Raw genomic sequence first — 25,352 nt, 5'->3', positions numbered from 1 at the left:
TGGAAGCTATGGAGTGTAAAAGGTAATGTGCAAAAATGAATTTAACAGAATTTTTAAAAAATATAACAAAATTAGAAACACGTGTTGTGAAATTGAATTGTTAAATAGTGTTGAATTTTATTCTAAGAAGAAATTTTGTTTGATACTATTTATCTAGTACCGATGGCTCAATCAGCAAGAGCACTCGTTTCACATGCAAAGGTATCGAGATTGATCCTAGGTGAAATCGAAATGTTTGTTTTTTCTGTTCCCAGTCCACCCAGAAGTAAGTGGGTAGCTGGGTCTATTAGATCTGGTGGAAAGTGTTTTGCGACAAAGATCCATCCTATCCAAAGGGTAGTAAGCAATCGCTATTTTCCATTTCACACTATATAAACTGGGAAAAACTCCGGCTCCATGGCTATGAAAGAGGATTACTACTATTCGGTTTTCTCTCCAGAGAGATTGTTGCATTTAGCTTTCTTTCTTCCAGAAAAATAAATCAATACTTAGTTTGGCAATGTTGATAAAATGAACTTGGCAATCATGTTCATTATACACTTCCTTTAGCTACTTCACACTGCACTTTACCGTCCGCCATTTTCGTTACGTTCAGTGTATGTTTGTGCTGTCTTGTACGTCCTGTCTTTGCACGTAGAAGATAGGTAAGCATTTTGATTATGAAAATGTTATTCATTAACACTATTTCATATTCTAGCAAAGTTTCAACATCGAATTCATTATAATATTTCAATGCTGCCGGTCTTTCTCAAGAGCATGGTGACTGCTGGGTGGGAGTGGTTGGAACAGGAAAGCATGTGTATTCTTTGTCCTTGAGCTTGATCGTTTGGAACCGGCTCTTTGCAAGACCCGGTTGCTTCTAACACGCTAATAAACTTCGTGTGAATTAATTGTAAAGAGGACAGAAATGGTTATGAATATGTGTGTTGAACTTTCGACGAGAAATTGAAATATTCCCTTTCCCCCTCCCTGTGGACTGTGGGACTGACACACGATGAATTTTGTTGGTTGGAAAAGCGACTGAAATTAAAATTTGATTTCACAGTCACCGCGGCATAGTGTAGACCGGCAGTTGTTAGCAGTGTACGTTAAAGTAGGATTATGTTTTTGTTTTGTTATTTTTTTAGTGAAAAAGCAAAATGATGGTTTGTACTTGTACTTGTACCGATACATGTAGGCCGTCGCAGTGCAGCGAATGGGAATGATAAAGTTGGGAGACCTTCCTCCATAAGTCAGTATAAGTATCAGTATCAGCTACTACATCCAAAGTATTCTTATTCTAGAGTAGGGGGGTTTGGGAGGGGGAAACTTTTTTTTAAAAAGAATGAGACTAGAATGAGAACTTCTACTAGAAGGGGGTTTGTTGGGAGAGGGGAGACTTAAAAAAAAAAAGTTTCCCCCCCTCTCAAACCCCCTCTATAACATCGGAAGAAGACTTGGGATGTAGTAGCTTATGGAAGGTCTCTCAATCTTTTAATTGTAGTCTTTGAGAATATGTATTTAATTTGAGAATTAAAGAAGTAGATATACAGAGAAGTGATGCATCATGAAAAGAGATAAAAAAGTTAGCTCAAACTCACGGATGAAAACTGTCTGCTGTGGCGTGGCCTATACCCTGACCCAGGGTGAAAAAGGCAATGATGATGATGTATTTAATATTTTAGGAACAAAATCTCATCACCGTATGCGTTCTGCCTGTAGTGTGCATAGAGAGGCATAATACTTAATTTTTATTACCTAGGCCTAGGCTTTTCACTCTAGCTGGATCGACAAATCCTCTCCGCCTCCATTTCATTATGTCCGGCTTTTTGACATCTCAGCTTCTCTCCATGTGAAGCCAGCCTTCAGTTTAATAGATCCTTCATCAACACCCTTCTCCAGCTATTCCAAGGCCGCCCTCCCTTCCCTGTGGGGTCCATAAGAGCCTGCCTGGTAATATTTGTTGCAGACCTTCACTGTCTCAGGGTGTGGCCCAGCCATTTCATCTCCTTAATTTTTACCTCTATGTCTTCTTGGCCTGTCATGTGCCATGGATGAGTTTCTAATATAATAATGGCATGTCCTTTAATTTGTAGTGTTCTTCTCGTAGTCATAGCATAGTACATTGTTGATGAAGAATTTGTTTTATGACTTGTTTTCAGAGAGGCAAATTTTTATATAAAAGTTTGAAAATATTATATCATGCCTTCCCTAACTGTTGAAGTTGGAACGAATTTTTAAAAAATGGGGAAGCATTTGAAGTTTGTTGGTGGTTGCAAAAAAAACCACAGCTTTACTCATTTTAACCAGCTCTCTCCAAGTCCTACTTGCACAAATTTTTCAAATTCATAGTAGCTGGTGGTAGTAGTAGTAGCATCCTTCGATACATTCATTCCGGCTGAAGCTTACTTCCTGATGCCAGCCACAAATTTCATGTCCAACTTTGATTGGATTCGATTGCGATAAAAGCCTGGGACAAGAATTTCGGTCTAAATGGTAGTTCATCTCCGTCCATCATCATAATTCCTCCTTTTTCTGTGAATGAAAAGTACTCACCACAAGCACTACATCAATATTGTTACTATAACAACTATCGCCACCACATCATCATCCCTACCACCACTTCTACTACCTCCACCAAATCATCTCAACACCACCACTTCTACAACCACCACCGCATCGCCATCCTTGCTACTTCTACTACATCCACCACCACATCATTACTACTATTACCACCACTACAACACCCAGGGCTGAGAAATTTCCGCCTAAATGGTAGTTTATCTCCGCCCATCCCCATCACAATTCCTCATTTTTTCATTAAAAAAATTTTTTTTTGGATAAATAAACAGTGATTTTGAGAATTTCTCAGAAATTTGCCATGTCAAACATTTTCCTCAAAACCACAAAATCACCATTGTCTTATGTCATATTTTGACACCTGTGCTCAGTCTCATGAAATTTGGTGACGGTCCCGTTTTTATGGTGTCAGGCCAGACAGAATGGCACCAGATGTCACAATTGACACAGAAGACCAGTGGTGTTCTTTGATTAGTTAGTTGATGGTTGAAGGGGAAGGGGAGGGACAGATGGGTTGGGATTTTTTTTCTCTGTTGTAGGTACCTATTGCCTCTTTCTCTCTCTCTCTCTCTCTCTCTCTCTCTCTCAATCTCTCTCTCAATCTCTCTCTCTCTCTCTCTCTCTCTCTCAATCTCTCTCTCTCAATCTCTCTCTCTTTCAATGTGAACTGCAGAAATTGTAAATAACTATTTTTAAAACAAACATGTAACTATTTTGATTTTATAAAAATGTTACTACAACAGTACAGCTATTGCCCCTCAAGGCCGATAAAAATTGTTAAAAGATGAAACGGCGCTTAAATGACCTAAATAGTGTCGAAAGCGCTGTTAAACACCTAAAAACAAACATCTCTCTCTCTATCTCTCTCTCTCTCTCTCTCTCTCTCTCTCTCTCTCTCTCTCTCTCTCTCTCTCTCTCTCTCTCTCCATCCATTAAATCATCTGGTTGTGCAGAGATAATGTATAAGAATAAAGTAAGACCACTACTACTACAACCACCAGCACATCATCCCTACCACCACTACTACTACAACCAACATCACATCATCTCTAAAACCACTACTACTACCATCACCACCACATCATCATCCCTACCGCCACTCCTACTACAACCACTACCACACTACACTATCAACCACCACTACATATCTACTCAACCACCAACTTTCCAACTCTAAAATCCACCAACTTTCAACTTTTGAAATTCCACCGAGTCGTGTTAGAACTTGCTGCGAGACAAATTTCGGATCACATCTCGGTGAATTTTAGTGAAATTCAAATTTATAGGTTATGGTCACATGGATGGGTCATGATCTTCACGCTGAAAAATTTCCTCCTTTTATGTGACTGGTCAGTCTCACCCCCTGAACACAACATAATCAACCATAACAAGATCATCATATCTACCACTACCACTACTACCACATCATGATCTCTACCATTACCATCACGACTTCAACTACCACCACATCGTCATCTCCACCACCAACACTACTACTACTACCACCCCCACCACAGCATCATCATACTAGGTACTTTGGTAAAAAAAATTTAATTGGATTGAGCTGAAAGAAACCTATTCTATCGTTATAAAGTGAGTTTCAACACGATTCTAATGATACCAAAATTGTGAAAATCAGATAAAGCAGAAGAAAAGTTATGTTAGTTTAAAGGCTGAAAAATGGTCTTCTATTTGCCTTTATTTCCTAACGGACTTTGTGACCTGAAACTGTTGCATTTCCGGTAGTAACCACCATTTGGATTTCAAACCTGGCCTAAAATGGCCGCTAAGATGTGAGTAAGGATTTTGCTGGAGACAAATTCATGGATGTGTTATACAGCTTTGACCTGAGTTTAATTTTATTGACTGAAATTTTGATTTACAAGTTTCTAATTTTTATTATCCAAAGCTAAATTATACCCTATTTTATCCACAATCAAAAGATGTACTAAATTGGCATCGATTTAAAAATTAAAAACCCAAACGATAGAGTAATGCTCCTGAAGAAAATGACAAATCATTAAAATCCATCCATAAACAAAAAATCTATGGAACTTTTCTGAGACCCATCACTCAATAGTCCAAAAAATCGAGTCACTGCCACTAGGCCATTTATCAGCTCACTGCTGGAGTACCATATGGACGTTGACCAAAGTACCTAATCATACCTACTACCGCCACCAGATCATTATACCTACCACAACCAACATTACATCATCATCCCTACCACCACCACTACTACAACCACCACATACCATACCTACGCTACCACTACTACAGCAAGCACAATCACATCATCCTTACTACCACAACTGCTACAACCTTGTCATACCAACTGCCACCACTACTACAACCAGAACCACAAAGAATCACCACCACATTACCAAACCCCATCACCACTACAACCACCACATTCCTGCTATCACCACATCATCCTTTCTATCTATCACTAGTTCTACAACTACCACCACACCATCATCTCTACCACTAGTACTATAACCATCACCACATCATACCAACAAATCGTACAAAAATTAAAAATTTGGGTATGTGCACTGTCTGGTCACAGGTACCATTATCTTTTAAGTAAGAAGATACGATTTTATATGTGAAATTACTCTTTTTAACTTGTAATTATTAGTAATACTAATGCTATTACTTCCAATTTTTGATATCCCTCAGAGTGGTGTCAGATATTGATGTGAGTCACATTTTGGGTTGCATCTCACTAAATGTTAATGAAATTCAATTGTATAGGTCATAGTTGTTTAGAAGGGTCATGATCTAAACCCTGAAAATTTTCCTCCTGTTTTTGTGACCAGTCATTCTCAGACCTGAAAAAAACTGATCTCTATAAAAAAAATTTTCTGTGAAAATGGCTGCAGACTTGAGATAAGACAGTTGGTCTGATCGTGAATTATTCATCATTCAGGCCTACTGGGTAGGGACATCTCTTTAGACCTGATTATCAGGCAGAGCTGCCAATTCTACTTTAAGGGTCTTTCGGGTCAAAACAGTCTGGCAGAAAAGAAGAGAAAAACTTGGACCTATTTCCAAGTCATAATTGATATTATTCTACTTTTGTATTTGGCCAACATCTCTGTCCAAGACTTATGCACAGACATATTTGGCCAACATCTCTGTCCAAGACTTATGCACAGACATATTTGGCCAACATCTCTGTCCAAGACTTATGCACAGACATATTTGGCCAACATCTCTGTCCAAGACTTATGCACAGACATATTTGGCCAACATCTCTGTCCAACACTTATGCACAGACATATTTGGCCAACATCTCTGTCCAAGACTTATGCACAGACATATTTGGCCAACATCTCTGTCCAAGACTTATGCACAGACATATTTGGCCAACATCTCTGTCCAAGACTTATGCACAGACATATTTGGCCAACATCTCTGTCCAAGACTTATGCACAGACATGTTTGCTGTATTGAAAAAGAAAAGAAAAGAAAAAAAAAATTGTCATGTCATCATTAGGGTGAGTTCTAGTCTTTAGTCATAGTCAGTGCTGCTGATTTGACAGTTTCAAAGCCAAGTCAGTTATCCCGCCATTTTTCAAATCTGATTTGATTTTTTTCTCATTGGGTAGCTGGGTCTGTTATATCTGGAATAAAATAGGAATAAACTTGCTGTATCCTATAATTGTAAGCAGTTGTTACTGTCCATGAAATTCTACAGAAACCAGGATTGACTCTGGCTCTGAAGGACTTATTCTTATTACCTTGTGTCACGTTTTGGGCAGTGGACAGTTGACAATATATTTGAATAGACTCATGTACTATGTCACAATATTAACAAAAGGGAATAACTTTTTTCTTTTCAGAACGATGAGCCAAAACGGAGAGCCCGATGCTGATGCCATCAAAATGTTTGTGGGTCAGATCCCACGAAACATGGATGAGAATGCTGTGAGAGCTATGTTTGAGGAGTATGGGCCTATTCACAATATGAACATTCATCGTGATAAAATAACTGGTGCCAGCAAAGGTAATTACTGGATACTAAAAATGATATTACTTCTGAATTGCCTCAGTTAACTGTTTTACGGGTGTTTATATATCTTACTTATAATATTACATTGCTATATAAACCCACATCAAGGGTTTGATCAACGACTTGTATCACCAACCTTAAAACTGCAATGGTTCATTATTACCTTCAACCTCAGGTTAACTTATTTGTTTTTAAAAAATTGTAAATCCTATTTTAATTTTTTACATTCTTTTTTTTTTTTTTTTTTTCATTTCAAGGCTGCTGTTTTATCACCTACTACACAAGGAAGGCAGCCCTTGAAGCCCAAAATGCCTTGCACAATGTGACGACATTGCCAACCGTAAGTGTATTTTGAGTTGTTATTTATTTTAAAGTTCCATATATATGCATAGTTTCTGCATTTTGATAATCTTTTTTCTTTGTAAGTGGCTCAAATCTTTCTTTTTTGTAAATAGCTCAATATGAAATAAGGAATGTTTATCAGACTTTATCATTGACAGGAAACAGTTGAAAGGAATGGGCTCAATTGCGGGGAATATTCTAATTGGTTCAAAAATTGTCAATACACTCATTGAGCAAGAGTATGAAATAAAAAAAAAATTGACAGACAAAAAGAGATAGAACACTTTTGTGCTAGGAGGATGTGAAAGTAAAATTGGGTACTTTGACAGGATGTATTTAAATAGGTTCAGTTGAGTTAGTTTGTTTTGGAAAAGAAGAAAAAAGGTAATTTTCTTGATTGTTGAATTTCTAAACTGTTGGGTGTCGTAGATGTCACTAGAACTATGTTTATATCTTGATGGAACTTTTTAAGATGATCTCAAACTAAATTGTATTGATAGTCTGTACCCTATTTGAACCAGTCCCCTTTGTCTTACCTTTTTCTTGGATGCTTTAATTTTTAAGAATTTTGTGACTATTCCATTATCTTTCTTTTTACTTGTAACTCAAAAGTGTCACAATCCCCATAACGAAAAAAACAAAACAATCATTCAAATTTATATTTATCGACAGATGAATCATCCTATTCAGATGAAACCAGCTGATAACAGTGAGAAAAAGGCTAGTTCCTATGGTAAGTAGTGGCACAGACTCTTATCCCTGGGATGATCCTATCTTATCAATGGGTTTTCAAATTTATTTTCTGATGAATTGTTGAATAATTCATTTGATTCATTAAATGTTTATGACATTTAATTTGATTCTATTTGATTTCATATGAGACTTCAATACGTGTCATTTTAATTATTGATAATTTAATCATTGTTAACCATTATTCCCATCACTTGGATTTAAAATGGTGAGCATTTTAAAATAAATTTTGGCTCGGGATAGCGGGAGGTGCGAGATAAACCCTGATTTTATAATAGTCTTGCTATAGCAGAGCTGCCAATCTACTGCAAAAAATGCGGAATTGTACGCATTTTCAGTGATTGTACGCTTGTACACATTTCCCCCAAGATTGTACCCATTTTTAGTGTGCAGAGTCACTTCAGTTTTCTTTAGTTGTAATTCATATTATTACTAGCCTATTGAGAAAGCTTGGTGACCAAGTGGATATTCATATATTTTTTGACCAATTATGATCTTCATGTTGGGAGGTAGAATTCTGAAAGGATTGGATTATAGTCTTGGGAACATCATTGTTGCTGCAATTGAGTTTGTGTGGTGTGACTTTATGTAATTATACCTTCCTCTTACTTTCACAATGGTTAGTTTCCATCGATTTCAGAATTGTACCCATTTTTATGAAATCTCCCCCATTTTGAGGTCCCATTGTACACATTCTCATCAGATGGGGTTGGCAGCTCTGCTATAGGGACACTATAGGTTAGCTGTTAGCTGTTAAGGGGGAGGCCAATGATAAAAGGCTTTACGTGTAATGTCTCAGTTAAGTTATAGTAATAGTAATCTTCTAGAGCCCATTGGACTGTAACAGTTGCTCTCTAGGATATGGTGCTTGTCTGTCAGAAGTTCCTCCTCTTAGATCTAATAGACCCATAGTTTAATTTGCGCAAAATATTGGATTTGTATGGGGTCTGGGTGGCGTTCCTCACCTCCCATAGTGGTCAGGGAGTCACTCACTGTGACTTCTATCCTCCTATATCTGTTTTTCAACATGCTTTTTGGTTTTGTCCTGGCCCTGGCTGAGAGGGGAAACATTCAAATGTAGTTTTTTCCCTTGTAATTATCTCTCTGTTATGCACTGTATTATGTTTTGGTTACATATTATATATGATTTGTAAACATTTGAGTGTATTCCTCTTTGTAGGGACCTGTGCTTGTGTCTGGATGAGATTTAGGTAATCTCAAACTAAGTACTTTGATAGTGTGCTCTTGGAATATACATCTGTTTCCTATTTGAACAATTTTTGCAAGCGCCGACAAAACCCTTAAAAACAAAAAGAAGATAATAATAATTCTGTCTCAGCAGCATAAGGGAGAAAATATCAGATTAGGAAATCAAGTTTCTAACATTACCTATAGTTACCTATAATATTGAGTTTCACTTTTTCCTGATTTATTTTATCTATATTTCATTATCTTCTTTTTTTTTTCTCTCTCCTCACAACAGCTGAAGACAGAAAGCTTTTTGTTGGCATGTTGAATAAAAAATATAGTGAGAATGATGTTCGAATGATGTTCGCACCATTTGGAACCATTGAAGAATGCACAGTTCTCAGGGACCACACAGGCACACAGAGCAAAGGTAAAACGTTTCTTCTCTACACTGTATACTTTAATCGATTACAGTGCCTGTTCAATATACTTTTCTAGTATAAGGTTATGACAAGTTGCCAAATAGCATTCTAATTTTATATAAACTTATTAAATGGGAAGTTTGCTTTCTTCTTTGTTGTTTATATTCTTCTCATGCATCTTTTAAAAAATAACTTTCCTTTTTTAAATTATTTTTTTATTTCCAGGTTGTGCATTTGTTACCTTTGCAAACCGACAACATGCTCATAATGCCATCAAGAGTATGCACCATTCCCAGACAATGGAGGTAAGAACTCAGGGTGGACCATGAGAGATCTTTTTTTAAATTTTTTTTTTTTTTATGATTGACAATTTTAGTTGGGTTTTTTTTAATTGACAAGAATTCTTAATGTCAACTCTTACAAGTCAAGCTTAACGTCAATTGGATTAGATGGTTCTTCAGCTCTTAAGCACTGTGTTGGTCGACTTGTAAAATGTAACTGCATTTCATTGGGATAAAATAGTTTTGCCTAAAATTGATTTTTAGTCTTTTTCTTCTGCATCGAATTTCAAACAAGATAACAGTGACCATAGTATATTGATATCTAAATCTCTCATATTACTTTTCCTGGTGATGAAATGACTCCTGTGTGTGTGTGTGTGTGTAGCAACTGATGCGAAGTCTTTAAACGGCAAAGAAAAGACAAGGTAGATGTGAAATTGCACCTGGTACTTGCATAGTTGTCACTGATTTGTATTACCACAGACTTTTATGTTAAATCGTAATTCATTTCCTCTTTCAGGGATGCTCATCTCCCCTTGTGGTGAAATTTGCTGACACTCAGAGGGAGAAAGAGCAGCGTAAGGCTCAACAGATGAATACTAATATGTGGAATGGTGGTGGATGTTTTGGTCACATCGGCTCTCAATACCTTGCTGTAAGTTTGGTTTCATAACTCTATTATTTTCAATTTAACTGGTAAATGTATTTCCTGATCACTGATATTAGGATGTGTCCCTGTTTTAGTGCATTTTTATGGTTTTCATCCTTTTTTTTTTCACAAGCTTTAGTATATTTAACTTGAATTATTTCCCCCCCTTTTTTTTTTTTTTTTTTTTAAACACAGACCAACCTTTGTAATGATTTTACATTGTTATCTCTATTGGGTTGGGTCTTTTCACTTCCCATTGGTGGGTAGGGGAAGTCATTCTTGCTGAATTGTTTCCTTTCCCATTTCTGTTGTAGAATGTAAGTCCTCAATCGAACGTAAGTAATACTTGTGTGTTGTAGTTTTATTTCTATATATTGAGACTGAGTAGATATGGTTTCCTCAGCTTTGTAGAAACTTAGTGAGCAATGACCATGGCTCTTCATAATCACTCGAACTGCAGCTGGGGCAAGGTCTTAAGTCTTTTTAAAAAATGAATTAGTATCATATTGAAACCTACATCATTATTGAGTTTTTCAACACTCATTACACCATTGTTTTTAAAAATTGGATATATATATATATATATATATATATATATATATATATATATATATATATATATATATATATATATATATATATATACAGAAAAGGGTTATCTGTTTAATAAAAAAAATTAAATTGCCACTTAAATTTTTAATTGACAGTTTGTTATAAAACCAGTCTGACGGTCTTTATGCTTTATTATTTTATTTTAATCTTTTATTCTTCTCTTGACAGCAATTGTTTCAACAGTTGGCAGGGGCTAACCAAGGGGGTGGTAACATGGGTGGTGGAAACTTTGGCAACCAAGGTAGGCAGTTGTGAAGTAGACATTGAATAATATCATTACAATTGTCATGGTAATATTTGTATGGTGTGATCACATTAAAACCTTATACATTGTCCCCTGCTTATATTGATTTGTCTCGGGGGGTGGGGTGGGGGGGGGGGGGGGGGGGGGGGGGGGGGGGGGGGGGGGCTAATTGTCATGTCTTTGGCATGCTGTTTTAACCAGTCAGTTGAGATTTCAGATATACATGGGTTGAGATCCTATCCGCCAGAATTATTTGATTATTATTTTGTATTTATCTTAAATCATCCTTCAATCTTAGTGAATCAGTCTTAATTTCTGTATTTAGAAAGAATGCATTGATTTAGGAATCTCAATATAAATGCCAAAAGTTATTCCAATTCCAGCAAAACATGCATGTCACATATCCCTCCTGATTTAAATTCTTTGCTTGTGTCTGGGTTGGACTCCAGTTGACCCGAGTCTTATTGGAAGGATATATTTCTCTTGAGATATCTTCTGTTCCTTGTTCGAGTTATTTCTTATTTGTTTTTACTAATTCACTTCCCATATAATTAATTAGTTGTTTAAATTGAATACGTATATTCTCATTAACAAATTTTAAAAACCTATAATGATTCCATATAACAGGTGGTGGTGGTGGTGGTGGTGGTAACATGGGCATTAACATGCAGCAATTGCTAGCCACAGCAGCAGCTGCAGCAGGAAACAATCCAGGTAAGTCGTTTAGAGAGGAAAAAAAATTATTTTACATCAATTTACATTTGAAAATGTTGCTTTGTAATTTGGTTTCTTTCTGGGATAGATAAAATATGAAATTTGGTAACATTCAATGAAATGGTAGCACATCTGACTGGTAATCTTGGGATCCAATCCCTATTTCAGGCAGGGTGATTTTCTCTATTTTTGTTTCTGCTTTAGCAGTTTCATGCACACCTTCTTCAGGGCATCTGTACAGCACATTTCAACCGTATTAATATGCTCAATGCGCTTTACATGCTTCAATATTTCTTCCCAGCCGGCAATATGGAACAAAAATGTTAGTTTGTAGAGAAGTAAGTGGCCTGTCATGGGTTGCTGCTGGCCAGGTTATCAGTCATATTTGAGTCGAGTGAGATAATGTGTAGCTGCTTTACCTACATTTTATAACAAAGCTACCTTTAGTAAACTGCTGCAGTGTTATAAAGTATAAAAATAATCTGCTTTTCCAGAATTTTCTGGAGATCTAGTTTATTCTTCAAGGAACCTGTCAATTTTCCCCCCTGTATGTTTGAAAGAATTTCTTTATCTTTTTCTGTGAAGAAAGTAATGTTTTCATATTCCATACGAATGTCTTGTCAGTTGTAAATAATTGAAAGCACGACTATCCAATATGGTTTTAATTATTCCAAATAAAACATTTGATATTAGTTTGGATCTTAGTTTTCCCTTCATTTTGTACAGGCAGTCACTAGAAATTCAAGAGAGATAATTCGTGGTGGCTAGGAAGGTAGAATTTCAAAATTACATAAAGATGGGGTTTTTTTTTATTTATTTATTTATTTTTTTTTTTATTTATTATTTATTTATTTTTTTATTGAGGATATGAAATACAATTTAATCAGAATGTTCCCATTACAGGTATTAAAAACAACAGAAAATATTATGTTTCTGTGTGAAGTTATTGATTTGGGAAAACAGAAAAATACATAAGGTTATTAAGTGCTGCTCAAAAATTCATGAAAAAGCACTTGTGGTCATTTTTTTAACCTTTCATCTGTTTTTACAGATAAGGTCCAGGTGGTTTTTTTTGCCCTCTTTTTTATTTTACTAGGAAGTGAAGCCACTTGAAATAGATTGATAGGTTGTGTTGTCCAGTGAATTTACACATGGTGTGTCTTGTTCTGTTTCAACGTTATAATCCTTTAGCATGTCTCTTAATGAGCTGAGAAAACTGGAAAAGGGTTTGGAACCATTTTCAAAATTTCCCCTTGAAAAAAGTTGTGAAGTTAAGTAAGCTTTGGGCAAAGGGCGAATTATTTTTAGAATATTTATATTGGACTGTGGCTGGCAGTTGAATGAGCAGACTAAATAATGGTTTGATTGAGGGTTATTCTTTTGTCCATCCATCAAGAGGGTGGATTAGACTTTGCGTCTTTGAATTTTTCTGGTTTTGTCTTCTGGTTATATCAACTCTATAGTCAATTGATTGATATGGGGGGTGGGGTTGGGTTGGTCATTTTTATATGTTGATTCAAATCTAACACAACCTTGGACTTGAAAAACTTGATTTATCCAGGAAATTAGCTATGCTTCATGTTTTGCCTTCTATCAAATTTTCAACATTTAACAAGGGGGGGGGGGGGATCAAATACTTTTTGTTGTCCTTTTGTCTGTCTTTTGTTTTTCCAAAGCACTTGTTCAAACCTATGATAATGATTGTCAGTGTTCACTGCTCTTCTGGAGTCAATAGGCTATATCTCTCATCCATTTTCTTTGATACATCTCAGCACTCCTAGCCACTCTCGCAAGTCTGGGTAGCATGGTGTCAAACAATGGAGGGCAGCAGGGAATGAACTCTGGGGTCAACAATAATCAAGGTGGGCCAGTGCTTTGTCCTGCTTGCTTTTTGTATGTGTGTGTGTGTGTGTTCTGCTGCCATTCATCCGTATTTTATACACCCCCAACCACCATATTAGATCCGTTCTTCACCCTTTTTCATTCTGATTAATTGCTATCATATATACTCATGGCTTTTAGCTTTGCGCTTTCCCTACCACTTTTGATTTTTAAAAATAAAGATACATATAAGTGCTAAGCAAGTAAGTAATTTGATATCAATTATCACCTCCCATTTAATTTATATTATTATTTTAATTCACCGCTAATGTTAATCAGCATGTTGAATCTCTCCCTCCTCCTTCCCCTTCTCTCTCTCTCTCTCTCTCTCTCTCTCTCTCTCTCTCTCTCTCTCTCTCTCTCTCTCTCTCTCTCTCTCTCTCTCTCTCTCTCTAGATATATATATATATATCTCGTGGGGTTCCTTTCCTCCCATTGTGAGCAAGGAGGTGCTTATTGATGTGTCTTCTAACCCCCTTTACCCGTTTTCCAACATATTTTGTTTTCTGTCTTTGTCTTGGAATGAGATTACTTGGTTTTGTCCTAGCCCTGGCCGAACCCGGAATGGGAGGGAAACGGGTCAAATGTATAGTTTTGGGAGATGATATTTTTTATTTTGTAAATCATCTCTCTGTTATGCACTGTATTATTTGTTTTACATATATATTATAATTTGTTAACATTTGAGTGTGTTCCTCCTTAGTGGGGACTTGTACTTTTGTCAGGATGAGACATTTAGGTGATCTCAGAATAAGTACACTGATAGCATGCTCTTGGAATCTACATCTGTTCTCTATTTGAACCAGTTCCCCTTTGACTTAATTTTTCTTTGGTGCTTTAATTGTATCATTTTTCCTTTTTACTGGCGATGATATGACCTATATTGAAAGCGCCCTACAATACTTAAAAACAAGCAAAACTCTCTCTCTCTCTCTCTCTCTCTCTCTCTCTCTCTCTCTCTCTCTCTCTCTCTCTCTCTCTCTCTCTCTCTCTCTCTCTCTATCTTTTTTTATATATATATATAGCGGAAGTGCTATGATCACTTGGAATTGGAATATTGTGTGACATACAAATACTCATCTACAATCCCAAATGCAACTATCTCATTAAAACACATTTCCCACCTCCCCCCATCCATATCTCTCTGTCTTTTTAAAAAAAAATTTCCTCGCACTTTTATTTCTCTCTGCGCTTGCTTTACCTTGCTTTTTAAATTTTCATACATTCACATTCACATGTCATTATTTCTTTTTTTTTTTTTTTCTTTTTTTTTAATCTTTTATATTTTAGATAGGCATTTTATTTTTCGTGATATTTGAATTTCATGGTAAATTTTAACTTATTTCATTTATTTCAAATTAGCTAGTGGTTCAGTCAGTGTGGGTAATTTTTTATTTATTTATATTTTTTTTTTTAATTTCATTTTCAAGATTTTTATAATTTGTTACTATTGGTTCTAACTTCTGTTGTCATTCATTTCTCTAATTATATTAAATTTGAGAATAATATATTTGGAAAGAAAAATAGATTGAATCCATTAATTTGTGATGTTTGTTTGTTTTTGTGCTGTGGGAAGATTTCAATATTAGAATTAAGTTTTCTTTTTTTTTTCTTTCCCCACATTTTTTTTTTATTATGTTTAGCTTTCCGCGGAAATCAGTTTGGTAAGCCATGAATGGTTTTGTTTTTGTCCTGTGTTTGTCTGGTCAACTGTCAAGTTTCCTGTATATGTTTGTGTCAAGATGTTTCTGGTTTTGTTTCGTATGTTTCTTGTTTTGTTTCGTATTCATTTATGTAGTAAATGACAATGATAAAGGTTTGGGTAAAGGTCGGGACAGATATTTCAAATTTCTCAGCGGACTTAAAGGTTACATTTTTTATTATTATGATTATTCTTTGACATGGATTATATGGTTTCCTTTTTTTTTAAAAAAGATAAAATATTCTCTTCCTAAGTTCTTTACACCCTCTTTTGTCCTAAACACTCGCTCACACAACACTTGATGATTATGATGATGATAAAATACAACCCCCATCCTGCCAGTTTGGTTGTGTAGGCGTTGCTAACCCCCCTTTCTAATGCATTTTAGGAATGGGCAATAATTCTGGCGGTCTGGGTAACAACATGGGTGGGGGTAACAGTTTGAATGGCTTTGGCTCCAACAACTCCAATAGCATGGATGCCCTAACCCAGGCCTATTCAGGCATTCAACAGTATGCAGGTAATCACGATGTTGTAGATGGATGATGATTTCTAGTCATTGATGTTGTCAGTTCTATGAAATGTTTTCAGTTATTTTTCGGATTTGTTCATTTCTTCTTATATATCAATACACAAAATTTGATGGTTTGTCTGGATCATTTGCCCTTCCTCTTATGGAACTGATTTTTGGATTGGTCACAAAGATTTTGATTTTGTTTGGTGGCAGGTCTATATTTGGAGGCCGTTTATTTCTTGCACCTTAATTGGATGTGCTTGAAACATTTTATTTTTTATAATCTACAATCAGGTTGAAAATCTTTTTGTGACTGAAGTTGAATTGTGAAATGCCCTTTCCTTCTGGTTTATATTTTTCTTGGTTCTTTTTCTTTCTTTTTTTCCTTGTTTCCATTCATCCTCTCTGAGATTTTTCTTGTTCTTTCTTCTTTTTTTTTTTTTATTTTCTTTTCTGGCATGCCTTCATCCCAGTTCAATTTGTAATGCTATTGTGTGGATGGACATATTTGAAGCTGTATCAGGGTTTACTTGCAAATTGGTCTCAACTCCTGTTTTAAAAGAAAAATGTTTTCTAAGAATGTGTCTCTGCTTTGGTGTAAAGTGGCAGTGTAAGTTTTGTATGGAATCTCTCACTTTTATTATTTTGCTCCGTAATGGTAGCTGTTGGTCCCTTCTTTCTTTCTACAAAATTGTTTTTGATTTTAGTTCAGAATAATACAAACATGTTTCATTTGAGGGGAAAATTGATCAGGTAAACCTATTCAAATTGTCAAATATAAATGTTTTAATGTTGAGTCATGTTTTTTTTATGTCAATGAAGCTGTTATTCAGTGTTTAAAATGCCTCATTTGTTTTCTTCAGGGTTTTAGAAGTTTTTTTCTTATCTTTTTCAGCTGCTTTTCCCAACTCCTTTGGTAACCATACAGCCTGTCACAATGCTGCAAACCTAGGTGGAAAACAAACAGAAGGTAAGGCTTCATCACCATTCTTCATGTGATTTAAAGCCGTGATCAGGGCATCGTCAGCCTCCTAGGTAAAAATAAAAGCTGTAACTTTGCTCATTTTATTTAATTAATTCTTAAAAGAACGAGATGAACAGCGATATTTATAGTTTCCAGAAGATGCTTATGAAAATTTTTTTTAGGAATCAGGGTGTCCAGCAAGTTTGTAAAGTCGAAAAAAAGGTGGTAATTTGACCTCTTGGTCATAAAAAAAAGTCGTAAATTGAAGATTCAATGAATTGAGATTTTAAAAAGTTTATTGAAGAATTAAATCAGATAATTAGGAAAAAAAATGACGAGGCTTCATCTAGGGGCCGCCATTTTGAAAATCCTAGGCACCAGTCAGACATCGTTTCCAAGCTCATTTAACAAATATTTTTTAACTGTCATGTTTTTGATATTGTTGGTTTTACATTGATTAAAAATAAATGATCAAATACTCTTATTTACTTTATTTAGGACCAGATGGTGCAAATCTTTTTATCTACCATTTGCCTCAAGAGTTTAGTGATCAAGATCTCATACAGATGTTCAGCACTTTTGGTACCATCGTTTCTGCAAAAGTTTTTATTGATAAACAAACCAACTTGAGCAAATGCTTTGGTAAGATTTAATATATGATTCCATTTTTAATGTATATGATTCCATTTTTTAATGTGATGGGCGGTGAAAAGGTTGTGAAATTTTTTTTATTTTTTTTTGGGGGGGGGGGGGGGGGGTTGTTAATCTGTACTTTGCTCTTTGATGTGCAAAATCCACCCTTTGTAGCTTCCTTTATGTGAGTTGATCCAGCCAGTCAAAGAGTGTCTTGGCTATATTTAATCTTGTACAAAAGCTTGACCTGCCTTTTTCTCTTGACCATCAAATAATGTTTTATGTTGCAATAAATGAAACTGCAGTTGTACAAATAGCGGAACAGGGCTATTGTTTACATTTTTTACGGTTGCCATTTATATTTTCAGGGTGATCACTGAACTTTCTTTGAAGTCTTAGACCTGTAAATTCTCAGTCAATTAACTGAAATCAGTCATTTCGTCAAATTTAGATATTTTTAAAAAGGAAAGAAAGAATCCATGAATCGTAGTCGAATGACCTTAAAGTAATTAGGAATGTTCCACAGCGCTACGCATAGCTCAGGGGCTGTTTATATTAATGATAGATATATTGCCAATGCAAAGCGACACTTTTTAGAATTGCAGTGTCTGAACACATCCCACTGTATATTCGTGACATTATTTTTTCACTTTCCAAACCTGTCGTGATCCCAATGGTAGCCAATTTTAACTGAGCCAGTTGACTGATAAATTTCACCGTTTCGTCTAAGCCAAATTTGACCACATTTACCTGGAGGGAAGTTAAAGTATGAAAAAAGTAAAATGCGAAAGCCGGAAGTGCGTTATGTACCTTCAAATTAAAAGTTAGGGATGGCTAAAGTACATCTTGATTGCCTCGCATTGTAAACAAACTGGTTGACCGTTTCTAGTTTCTTCACTGATTAAGTACCTAATTAAAAGGAACAATGGTTAGAAGCCTAATTAATTCCCGCGCAAATTAGTTTTCTGCCATTGTTTTGCTCAAGCGAGCTTGCTGTTTACAATTCATTTCGATTCTTTGGATTTTTCCGCTACGAAGAATTACGAAGAGTTTCAGTCAATTTTTCTATAGCTCATTTACAGGTCTAAAATCTTAATCTGGTTTGTGTCAATTTCAAATTACCAGAAGATTCTGTCGCCCACTCTGCTGACCTAAAAGTTAATGAGAGTGGTGTAAAAAGCAAATTTGAGTTTGAATAAAGTTAGACTATTCTGTTGCTAGTAATCTGCATAACTGTTCAAAAAATTGATGTAATTTTGTCCTTAAACTAAAAAGTTAATCTTTCAGTTAGCTTGAATTTGGCCCACTAGGTATATTGATATTCACATTTATTGCACCCTGCCCCTTTCTTAGTACGGATATAGTGGCGGGTGGTTGGATGGGAGCATCACCCTTGAATCATATACCTATGATGTTCGCATGGGTGTACGATCCGATAGTGATGTCGTTTCTTCTTCTCTTTACTAGCCTATCCTGCTTCTTTGGTTTGTGATTGTATTTTTGACAGGGGATATTTTTTTTTCTGTAAATCTTCTGTCTGTTTGTTCTTGGTTATTTATAATTTAGCTTATGATATCTTTAGGTTATGATTTTGATTTACATTTGTACTATTTTTGTTAGATTGCTTGTTTTTTTGTTTCAGCGGTCTCTCATATAACCTCAATTGTGTTGGAAGAGACCTAAAGCAACAAACAAACAAACCGGATATAGTGGTATTGCTACGGTGCATGATTTGCCCACAAAGGCACCCAGCAAACGATTTTTTATCTTGACCTCCCATAGTGGGCAGGAGGTCATGTACTATGTCTTCTATACCCCAATACCTGTTTTCCAACTTGCTAACTGTCTTGGAATGAGATTACTTGGGTTTTGTGCTGGACTTGGCTGTGAGGGAAATAGTCAAATATATATTTAGAGTTTTGGGAGATGATACTGTTTTTCTTGTTAATCATCTCTCTTTTATGCACTGTATTATGTTTTTGTTCTACATATATATGATTTGTAAACATTTGAGTGCATTCCTTTTAGTGGGAACCTGTGCTTGTGTCAGGATGTGACATTTAGGTGATCTCAAACTAATTACACTCATAGTGTGCTCTTGGAATCTACATCTGTTCCCTATATGATCTTGTCTGACTCGCTGTCCGTACTTAAGGGGATCTCAAATTTTTATTGCACCGATCCAAGACTCATAAGTATCTTGGAAGGTGCAAATAAATTATTTATTTAAAAAAAGAAAGTTTGTTTTCTCTCGGTACCTAGTCATGTGGGTATCCAGGGGAACGAAGAAGCGGATCGACTGACAAAAGAGGCGGTGAGCCAAGACTTACAAGAGGGCAGTAAAATCCCACACGCGGAGTTAAAGATCAATATAAAAAAACATGTCCGAAAGGAATGGGAACGATCATAACAAATTAAAACAAATTAAAAGTGACCTCGGCCCCAGACCCAACTCGGGGCGAAAAAGAAGAGACGAGGTCAAAATAACTCGACTCCGGATCGGACATACTGCCCTCACTCACCGTTTCCTTCTGGATAGGGATGAAAAACCCCTCTGCAGAAAATGTAACTGTGACCTCACAGTTCAACACATTTTATTTGAATGTACAGAATTAGAACAGATAAGGTCACAACATTATGATAACAGAGACTTGAAGTCTCTGTTCCAGTCGGTCGATCTGCTTACAATTTTAAAGTATCTGCAGGAATGTGAACTCCTGCAGAAATTGTAAATAGATATTTTTACAAAACAAACATGTCACTATTATGATTTTATAAAGATTTTATTACAACAGTACATGTTTTTAGCAGCTATGGCCCCTCAAGGCCGATAAAAATTGATAAAAAACAGAAACGGGCGCTAAAATGACCTAAATAGTGTCGAAAGCGCCGTTAAACACCTAAAAACAAACAAACAAACTATATGAACCAATTCCTCTTTGTCTTGAGTTTTCTTGGGTGCTTTAATTGTATTTCTAGAACTTTTGACTATCCCATTTCTTTTCATTGGAGCTGATATAACCTAAATATCTTGCAAGCCCTTAACAACAGGATTTGTAGCAGTGTTTGTCAAAGGTTTCTAATGTATTATAACTTCCACAAATGCAACCGGCAACAAGCTTTGACACTTGGTAGCCGCATCACTCCCAAAGTTTGTGCTGCTATCAAGTCCCATTAACAAAAAATAAGCAAGTTGAAAATTTGTCTATTAAAACATGTCCTCGCCATTCTTTACAGGCTTTGTCAGTTATGACAACCCAGCAAGCGCAGTCAATGCAATTACCTCCATGAATGGCTTCCAAATTGGTATGAAGCGTCTGAAGGTTCAACTGAAGAGGCCAAAGAATGATGCCAGGCCATACTAAGCCAAGGAACTGGACGTCGGGCTCAAGGAAGGTGAGGTATCAACAGTATTAGCTTTATACAAAACACTGCAAGCCACTCACATAGAATCCAAATATTACCTTTATAGGAAATGTTTATTTCAGAGGCGAGGACATTCTTGAATTGATGGGGTAATGATTTAATCCACATCTTACTGTCCTCACGATTGGAAGAAACAACAATGGCTATGTTCAAGGAGAAATCAATTTGTACCAAAATTACACACCCACAAACCTACTCTATCCATCATTCATTTGTAGAAACTCTCCAGGTGGCACATGTGTTGCTCTTTACTGAATACATCCATCATCCAGTCTGTTTCTGGAGGAGTTGATGAAGCTCTTACAAGTGACAAACTTCCTTGTATTGATTGTTTTTACTGCTTATAAGACAATTCGCTTTTGCGGTTTCAGACCCTTGTCTTCTGGCTCTTTTATTGGTAGCCCTTTCTAATGCAAGTGCTGGCATTTTTATAACTTAGAATGTATTGAATAGTCTCCTCTTCATCTGTGTTCATGACTGGGAAGTTTGACAACAGCTAGTCTGAAAGTAGGTGAGAAGTTCCATGAGAGCCTGTGGGATATTTCTTGAAAGATATTTATATTGGAGGTGCCATGCTGCCATATTTTGTAATGGTTCTAATAATAGTTTGGATAAAGCTTTTAACTCGGGAAGTCTTAGAATTCCTTCAACAAAGTATTTTCCATCTTGGATATGTTTGGTTAAAAAAAATAATAGCAATGCTATGAAAGCCTGTGCTAGCTTTTATTTGATGTTGCAATGAAGTCGTGAGTGTTTATTAGTTTCCTTTGACATGTCATTACCCACACAATTGCTTGTATTTTTCTTTCAATGGCTACCTCACCTCCTAGAATGAGAAGCTCAGTTGAGTTGGTACTTTGCTCATCTCATATTTGACCAACTAATGAACCAGAGATATCAGAAGATATTTTTTTCATTTGTAGACTGATTATTGTCTCAAAATGAGGAGGTCGATAAATTGATTTTGGAGTCAAATCATGGCTGTCATTTTTAAAGAGTTTAGACATGAACTCGACCAGATTTTTTTCAATACTTCAAATGTGTAAATGGAGAAAGAATGGGCCAGATATTATGCCGAAGGATGCTGCTTGCACGGTAGTCGAGGCAACGATTATCCCTTGCACAGTTCATTGACTTTTATAGATTTAATTAGTATATAGTTTTTTATTCATAAACACGAGACTAATCGAGCAACACCACATCAATTTTAAGGCATATGGGTTATAAAGCATCCATTTGTAAACTTTATAAATGATTCATCTTTTAGTTTGAGTGAATTTGATAGACATTATGTGGTTTACAACATATTGATCTGTGATGATAATTTTTTACTATAGTTATTTATAGCACAATTCAAATTATTATTTTTTAATGATGTTGACAAATTTATAATTATTTAGTCACCAAATAGACAATGTTGCTTTTTAAAAATAATTTTAGCATTTTATTTTTCACTCAATATCAAATCAGCTCGTGCTGTTGGGAGCCAGGGTTCAGGGTTTGTCATCAATTTTCCCTTTGTCAATTTTCTAAGATGTCCAGGTGAAATATGAATGTTGACTGGTAATCAGTACCACCATTATCACCGTCAATCATCATCTCAGTAATATTGATATGCAAACTTTGACCTTGGAATCGAGCTGCTGGTATTCTTGTTAATCCAGAAGTCTTTGAGCATTAGCTCCTTGGGCCAGTGCCATGTTAAACTTTAAAATGTGCAATGAACTGTTAAATTTTTATACATTTTTACTTATTCCATTTGGGATTTTTCCTCCGTCTTTCCTTCATGATCATATATTTATTTTTAAGTTTATATGTTTACCATGATATGAAAAATGATAATTACAACAGCCATTCAAAATTATACAAGCAAATAACTTTTTAAAACCTACCCCCCCCCTGAATTACCTGGGTAGAATTGTGATCCTGCTTCGCAATTCAGGTTTATTCATGTCATAATTTATAATAATGGTATGATGAAATAATATTCTAGGCTCCAAATCCTCAGTAAAAAACAAACTATTATTGTGTGATTATTTGTTTTTTTGTTTTTTTTTAATTGGCTGAGGAAGAGTTTCTTGCCTGAAGCTTTCTTTATTTGGATTTATGTTTTTTATAAATAGATTAGCCATCGTTTTATGTTTGCACAGTGTACAGCTTCAAGAGGGTGGGGGAGATATATTTCAGTAACTTTGAAACTCTAATACATTCTCATCCTGAAGCGATTCTCTCCACATTGTACTAGGATAGTTTTTGTAAAATTAGAAATTCTGACTAAACTGTAACAGACGTTTCTCGCAAAGACCATAACTTTGGTCGTTAGTTAATGTTGACCTTGGTCGTTAGTTAATGTTGACCTTGGTCGTTAGTTAATGTTGACCTTGGTCGTTAGTTAATGTTGACCCATGTTTTTGTTTTGTATGAATGACTTATGACATCCATTTTCCTTCTCTCTCCCCTTTTTTCATGTTGTTATATAGAGGACACGTTGGCGTCTGGCGTGACATGGCAATTTGTCTCCTGTTTACTACCTGTGGCGTCGTGGCGTCCCTTCTACGTCCCCATCTAAGCATTTGTTTTCTTCTCCTTTCTTGTACAATGTGTCAGGAAAATGCAGTACACGTACACGTCAGTTCAGTGGTCGGTTGAGTCGTCGTCATCGTTGTCATCGTTATTTGCTGTTTGTGGTTATTGATTTTATTATTATTTTGATCAAGTATTCCTGTAGATCTAGTGCGTCCCTCTTTATTATAGAATGGATGCATTATTATTTTTTGTTTTTTTTTAAAAATATTTTTTGTTTAAGACTCCATTGATGTTTTGTAATTATATTTTCATTGTTCAACCACTTTTATTTCTTACTGTCTTTGTTCAGGTAAAATTTCAAAGATAACAATTTTTCCTGTCAAAAGATTGTTTTGTTTAATTCATTGTTCAGTTAACTTTATGAAGGCAAAGAAACAGCCTTCTTGGTTTTAAATTTGTTTTAATAATTTTAAACTTTTACAAAAACTTTCTTATTATAGTGCGTGGATACGTTTGGTTGTTTAGATTTGTTTTCTTAATATTGCACATTTTAGAATTACCTTTGCCATTTCGTCTTTATTACACGATCACAAGCAAAGCTTAACATGAAAGAACTTAAATGAATGAACTAACAGATGACAGTCATCAAAATTTTGATGGTTGAAAACATTGACTGGTTTTTATAACCAGTTTTCCCCATGTTGTTCTTTAGACCATGGACTGTTTTCAAGGCTGTATCAACTGTTTGGGAAGCTTTTTTGACCATTCACTCATTAAACGTTTTTAGATCCTTTATTTCTTCGTGTGGTTGAATGTTTGAAATTATTTTTAAAATATATTTTGGTCTTGTGTTCGTGTCATTGTATTTATATATTATATAATTTTCCTTCTTTATGGGCTATTGTTTGCTGTGCTTCATTCGTATTTGTATCAGGTAGACTTTCTGCATTATTAAGAGGATCAATATATTTGTAGTAAGCTACTTTATCAAGACTTGTCAGAATAGAAAATCCCTATTTTGTTGAGAACTATAACCTGGAGAGGGAATAAGATGTTATTTATCTAAAACTGATGTGCTATAATTAGTGCTACTGAAATATTGTATTTCAGTTTTTAGCACAAAATACCTGTAAACTTTTTAAAGTCTCATTTCATTGGCGGACGGAAATGTCATGTCATTTGTTTGTCCGTTTGTGAGAACCATTTTTTTTTAAAGTCGTGTCCGTAACAGTTACAAGAAATGTACATGTATATTTTATGTCATGTATGCAGTGAAAAAACACGTTTTCGCGTTCTACAAAAACATGTAGCGTTGTCGTTTCTTTACGGTTTTTTGTATTTATTTTAATGTGGCGGTGCACATGGCAATATCAAAAGACAGCTACCCTCAAATATTATAGTCTTTAATTTAAAACTGTTCTTTTTGATGAGTTTAAAATATTAACAGTTGGTTCTCTCTTTGTAACTTTGGTTAAGTCGTAAGCTAGGAAGACGAATTATTCTCTGTACAAGGAGAGAATGCCTTTAAAAGCTTTTTAATTTACTCATTAAACTTTGGCATTTGAAAATATCCCTCCTCTAATGATATCCAGATTTTATTTTATCTTCTTTTTTTTGTTCGTAGTGATGCCATCACTACTACGTCTTGTTAGATTTTAAAGAAATTGCTTTTGTCCTTCTCTAGCGGCTTGTCTTACCAGACTGAAATCTATAGCTTTGGTTAATTGTTTCCTTTTTGTTTTTTTGTTTTGTTTTTTATTTTGCTTTTCTTTCCATTTTTAAACTAGAATCATTTTCAGGAGTTTGTATTGTATTGTATCTTTATTATGTTAAACCTTTTGTATTTGTTTCAAGTGAAAAATAAATCTTTAAACAAAAATTACCAAAAAAAAAAAGCAAATAAAAATGAAAAATGTTGAAACCAAAA

General features: G+C 35.3%; 1 protein-coding gene across 14 annotated transcripts; it reads left to right on the top strand.

The window, feature by feature from the left end:
* Positions 1 to 507: 507 nt before the first annotated feature.
* Positions 508 to 25,352, top strand: LOC144969120 (CUGBP Elav-like family member 1). 14 transcript variants are annotated; one of them, XM_078908185.1, is made up of 16 exons: positions 508 to 644; positions 6,408 to 6,571; positions 6,835 to 6,917; positions 7,592 to 7,652; positions 9,153 to 9,287; positions 9,505 to 9,584; positions 10,081 to 10,215; positions 10,990 to 11,062; positions 11,693 to 11,779; positions 13,552 to 13,641; positions 15,304 to 15,324; positions 15,751 to 15,882; positions 16,772 to 16,846; positions 17,339 to 17,482; positions 20,711 to 20,869; positions 23,380 to 25,352. In XM_078908185.1, exons 2-15 carry the CDS (start codon positions 6,412 to 6,414, stop codon positions 20,836 to 20,838), a joined length of 1,404 nt encoding a protein of 467 aa, XP_078764311.1. In that variant the 5' UTR covers positions 508 to 644; positions 6,408 to 6,411; the 3' UTR covers positions 20,839 to 20,869; positions 23,380 to 25,352. The 14 variants fall into 14 exon arrangements, with proteins under 14 accessions (XP_078764311.1, XP_078764313.1, XP_078764316.1 ...); XM_078908187.1 differs by having other exon boundaries at positions 10,990 to 11,064; positions 11,698 to 11,779; XM_078908190.1 differs by lacking the exon at positions 13,552 to 13,641.

Source organism: Berghia stephanieae, chromosome 3 (assembly GCF_034508935.2).
Source record: "Berghia stephanieae isolate SIO BIC M18660-M18661 chromosome 3, UCSD_Bste_1.3, whole genome shotgun sequence".
NCBI classification, from domain to species: domain Eukaryota; kingdom Metazoa; phylum Mollusca; class Gastropoda; order Nudibranchia; family Aeolidiidae; genus Berghia; species Berghia stephanieae.
Note: the sequence above shows the minus strand (reverse complement) of the source record. Positions and strands in the feature narration are given on the sequence as shown.

Excerpts from the sequence above, each read along its gene's own strand:
- LOC144969120 (XM_078908185.1), top strand. The coding sequence starts at position 6,412 with ATGAGCCAAAACGGAGAGCCCGATGCTGATGCCATCAAAATGTTTGTG. Across the intron at positions 6,572-6,834 it reads AATAACTGGTGCCAGCAAAG|GCTGCTGTTTTATCACCTAC; the intron begins GTAATTACTGGA and ends TTTCATTTCAAG. Across the intron at positions 16,847-17,338 it reads AGGTGGAAAACAAACAGAAG|GACCAGATGGTGCAAATCTT; the intron begins GTAAGGCTTCAT and ends TACTTTATTTAG.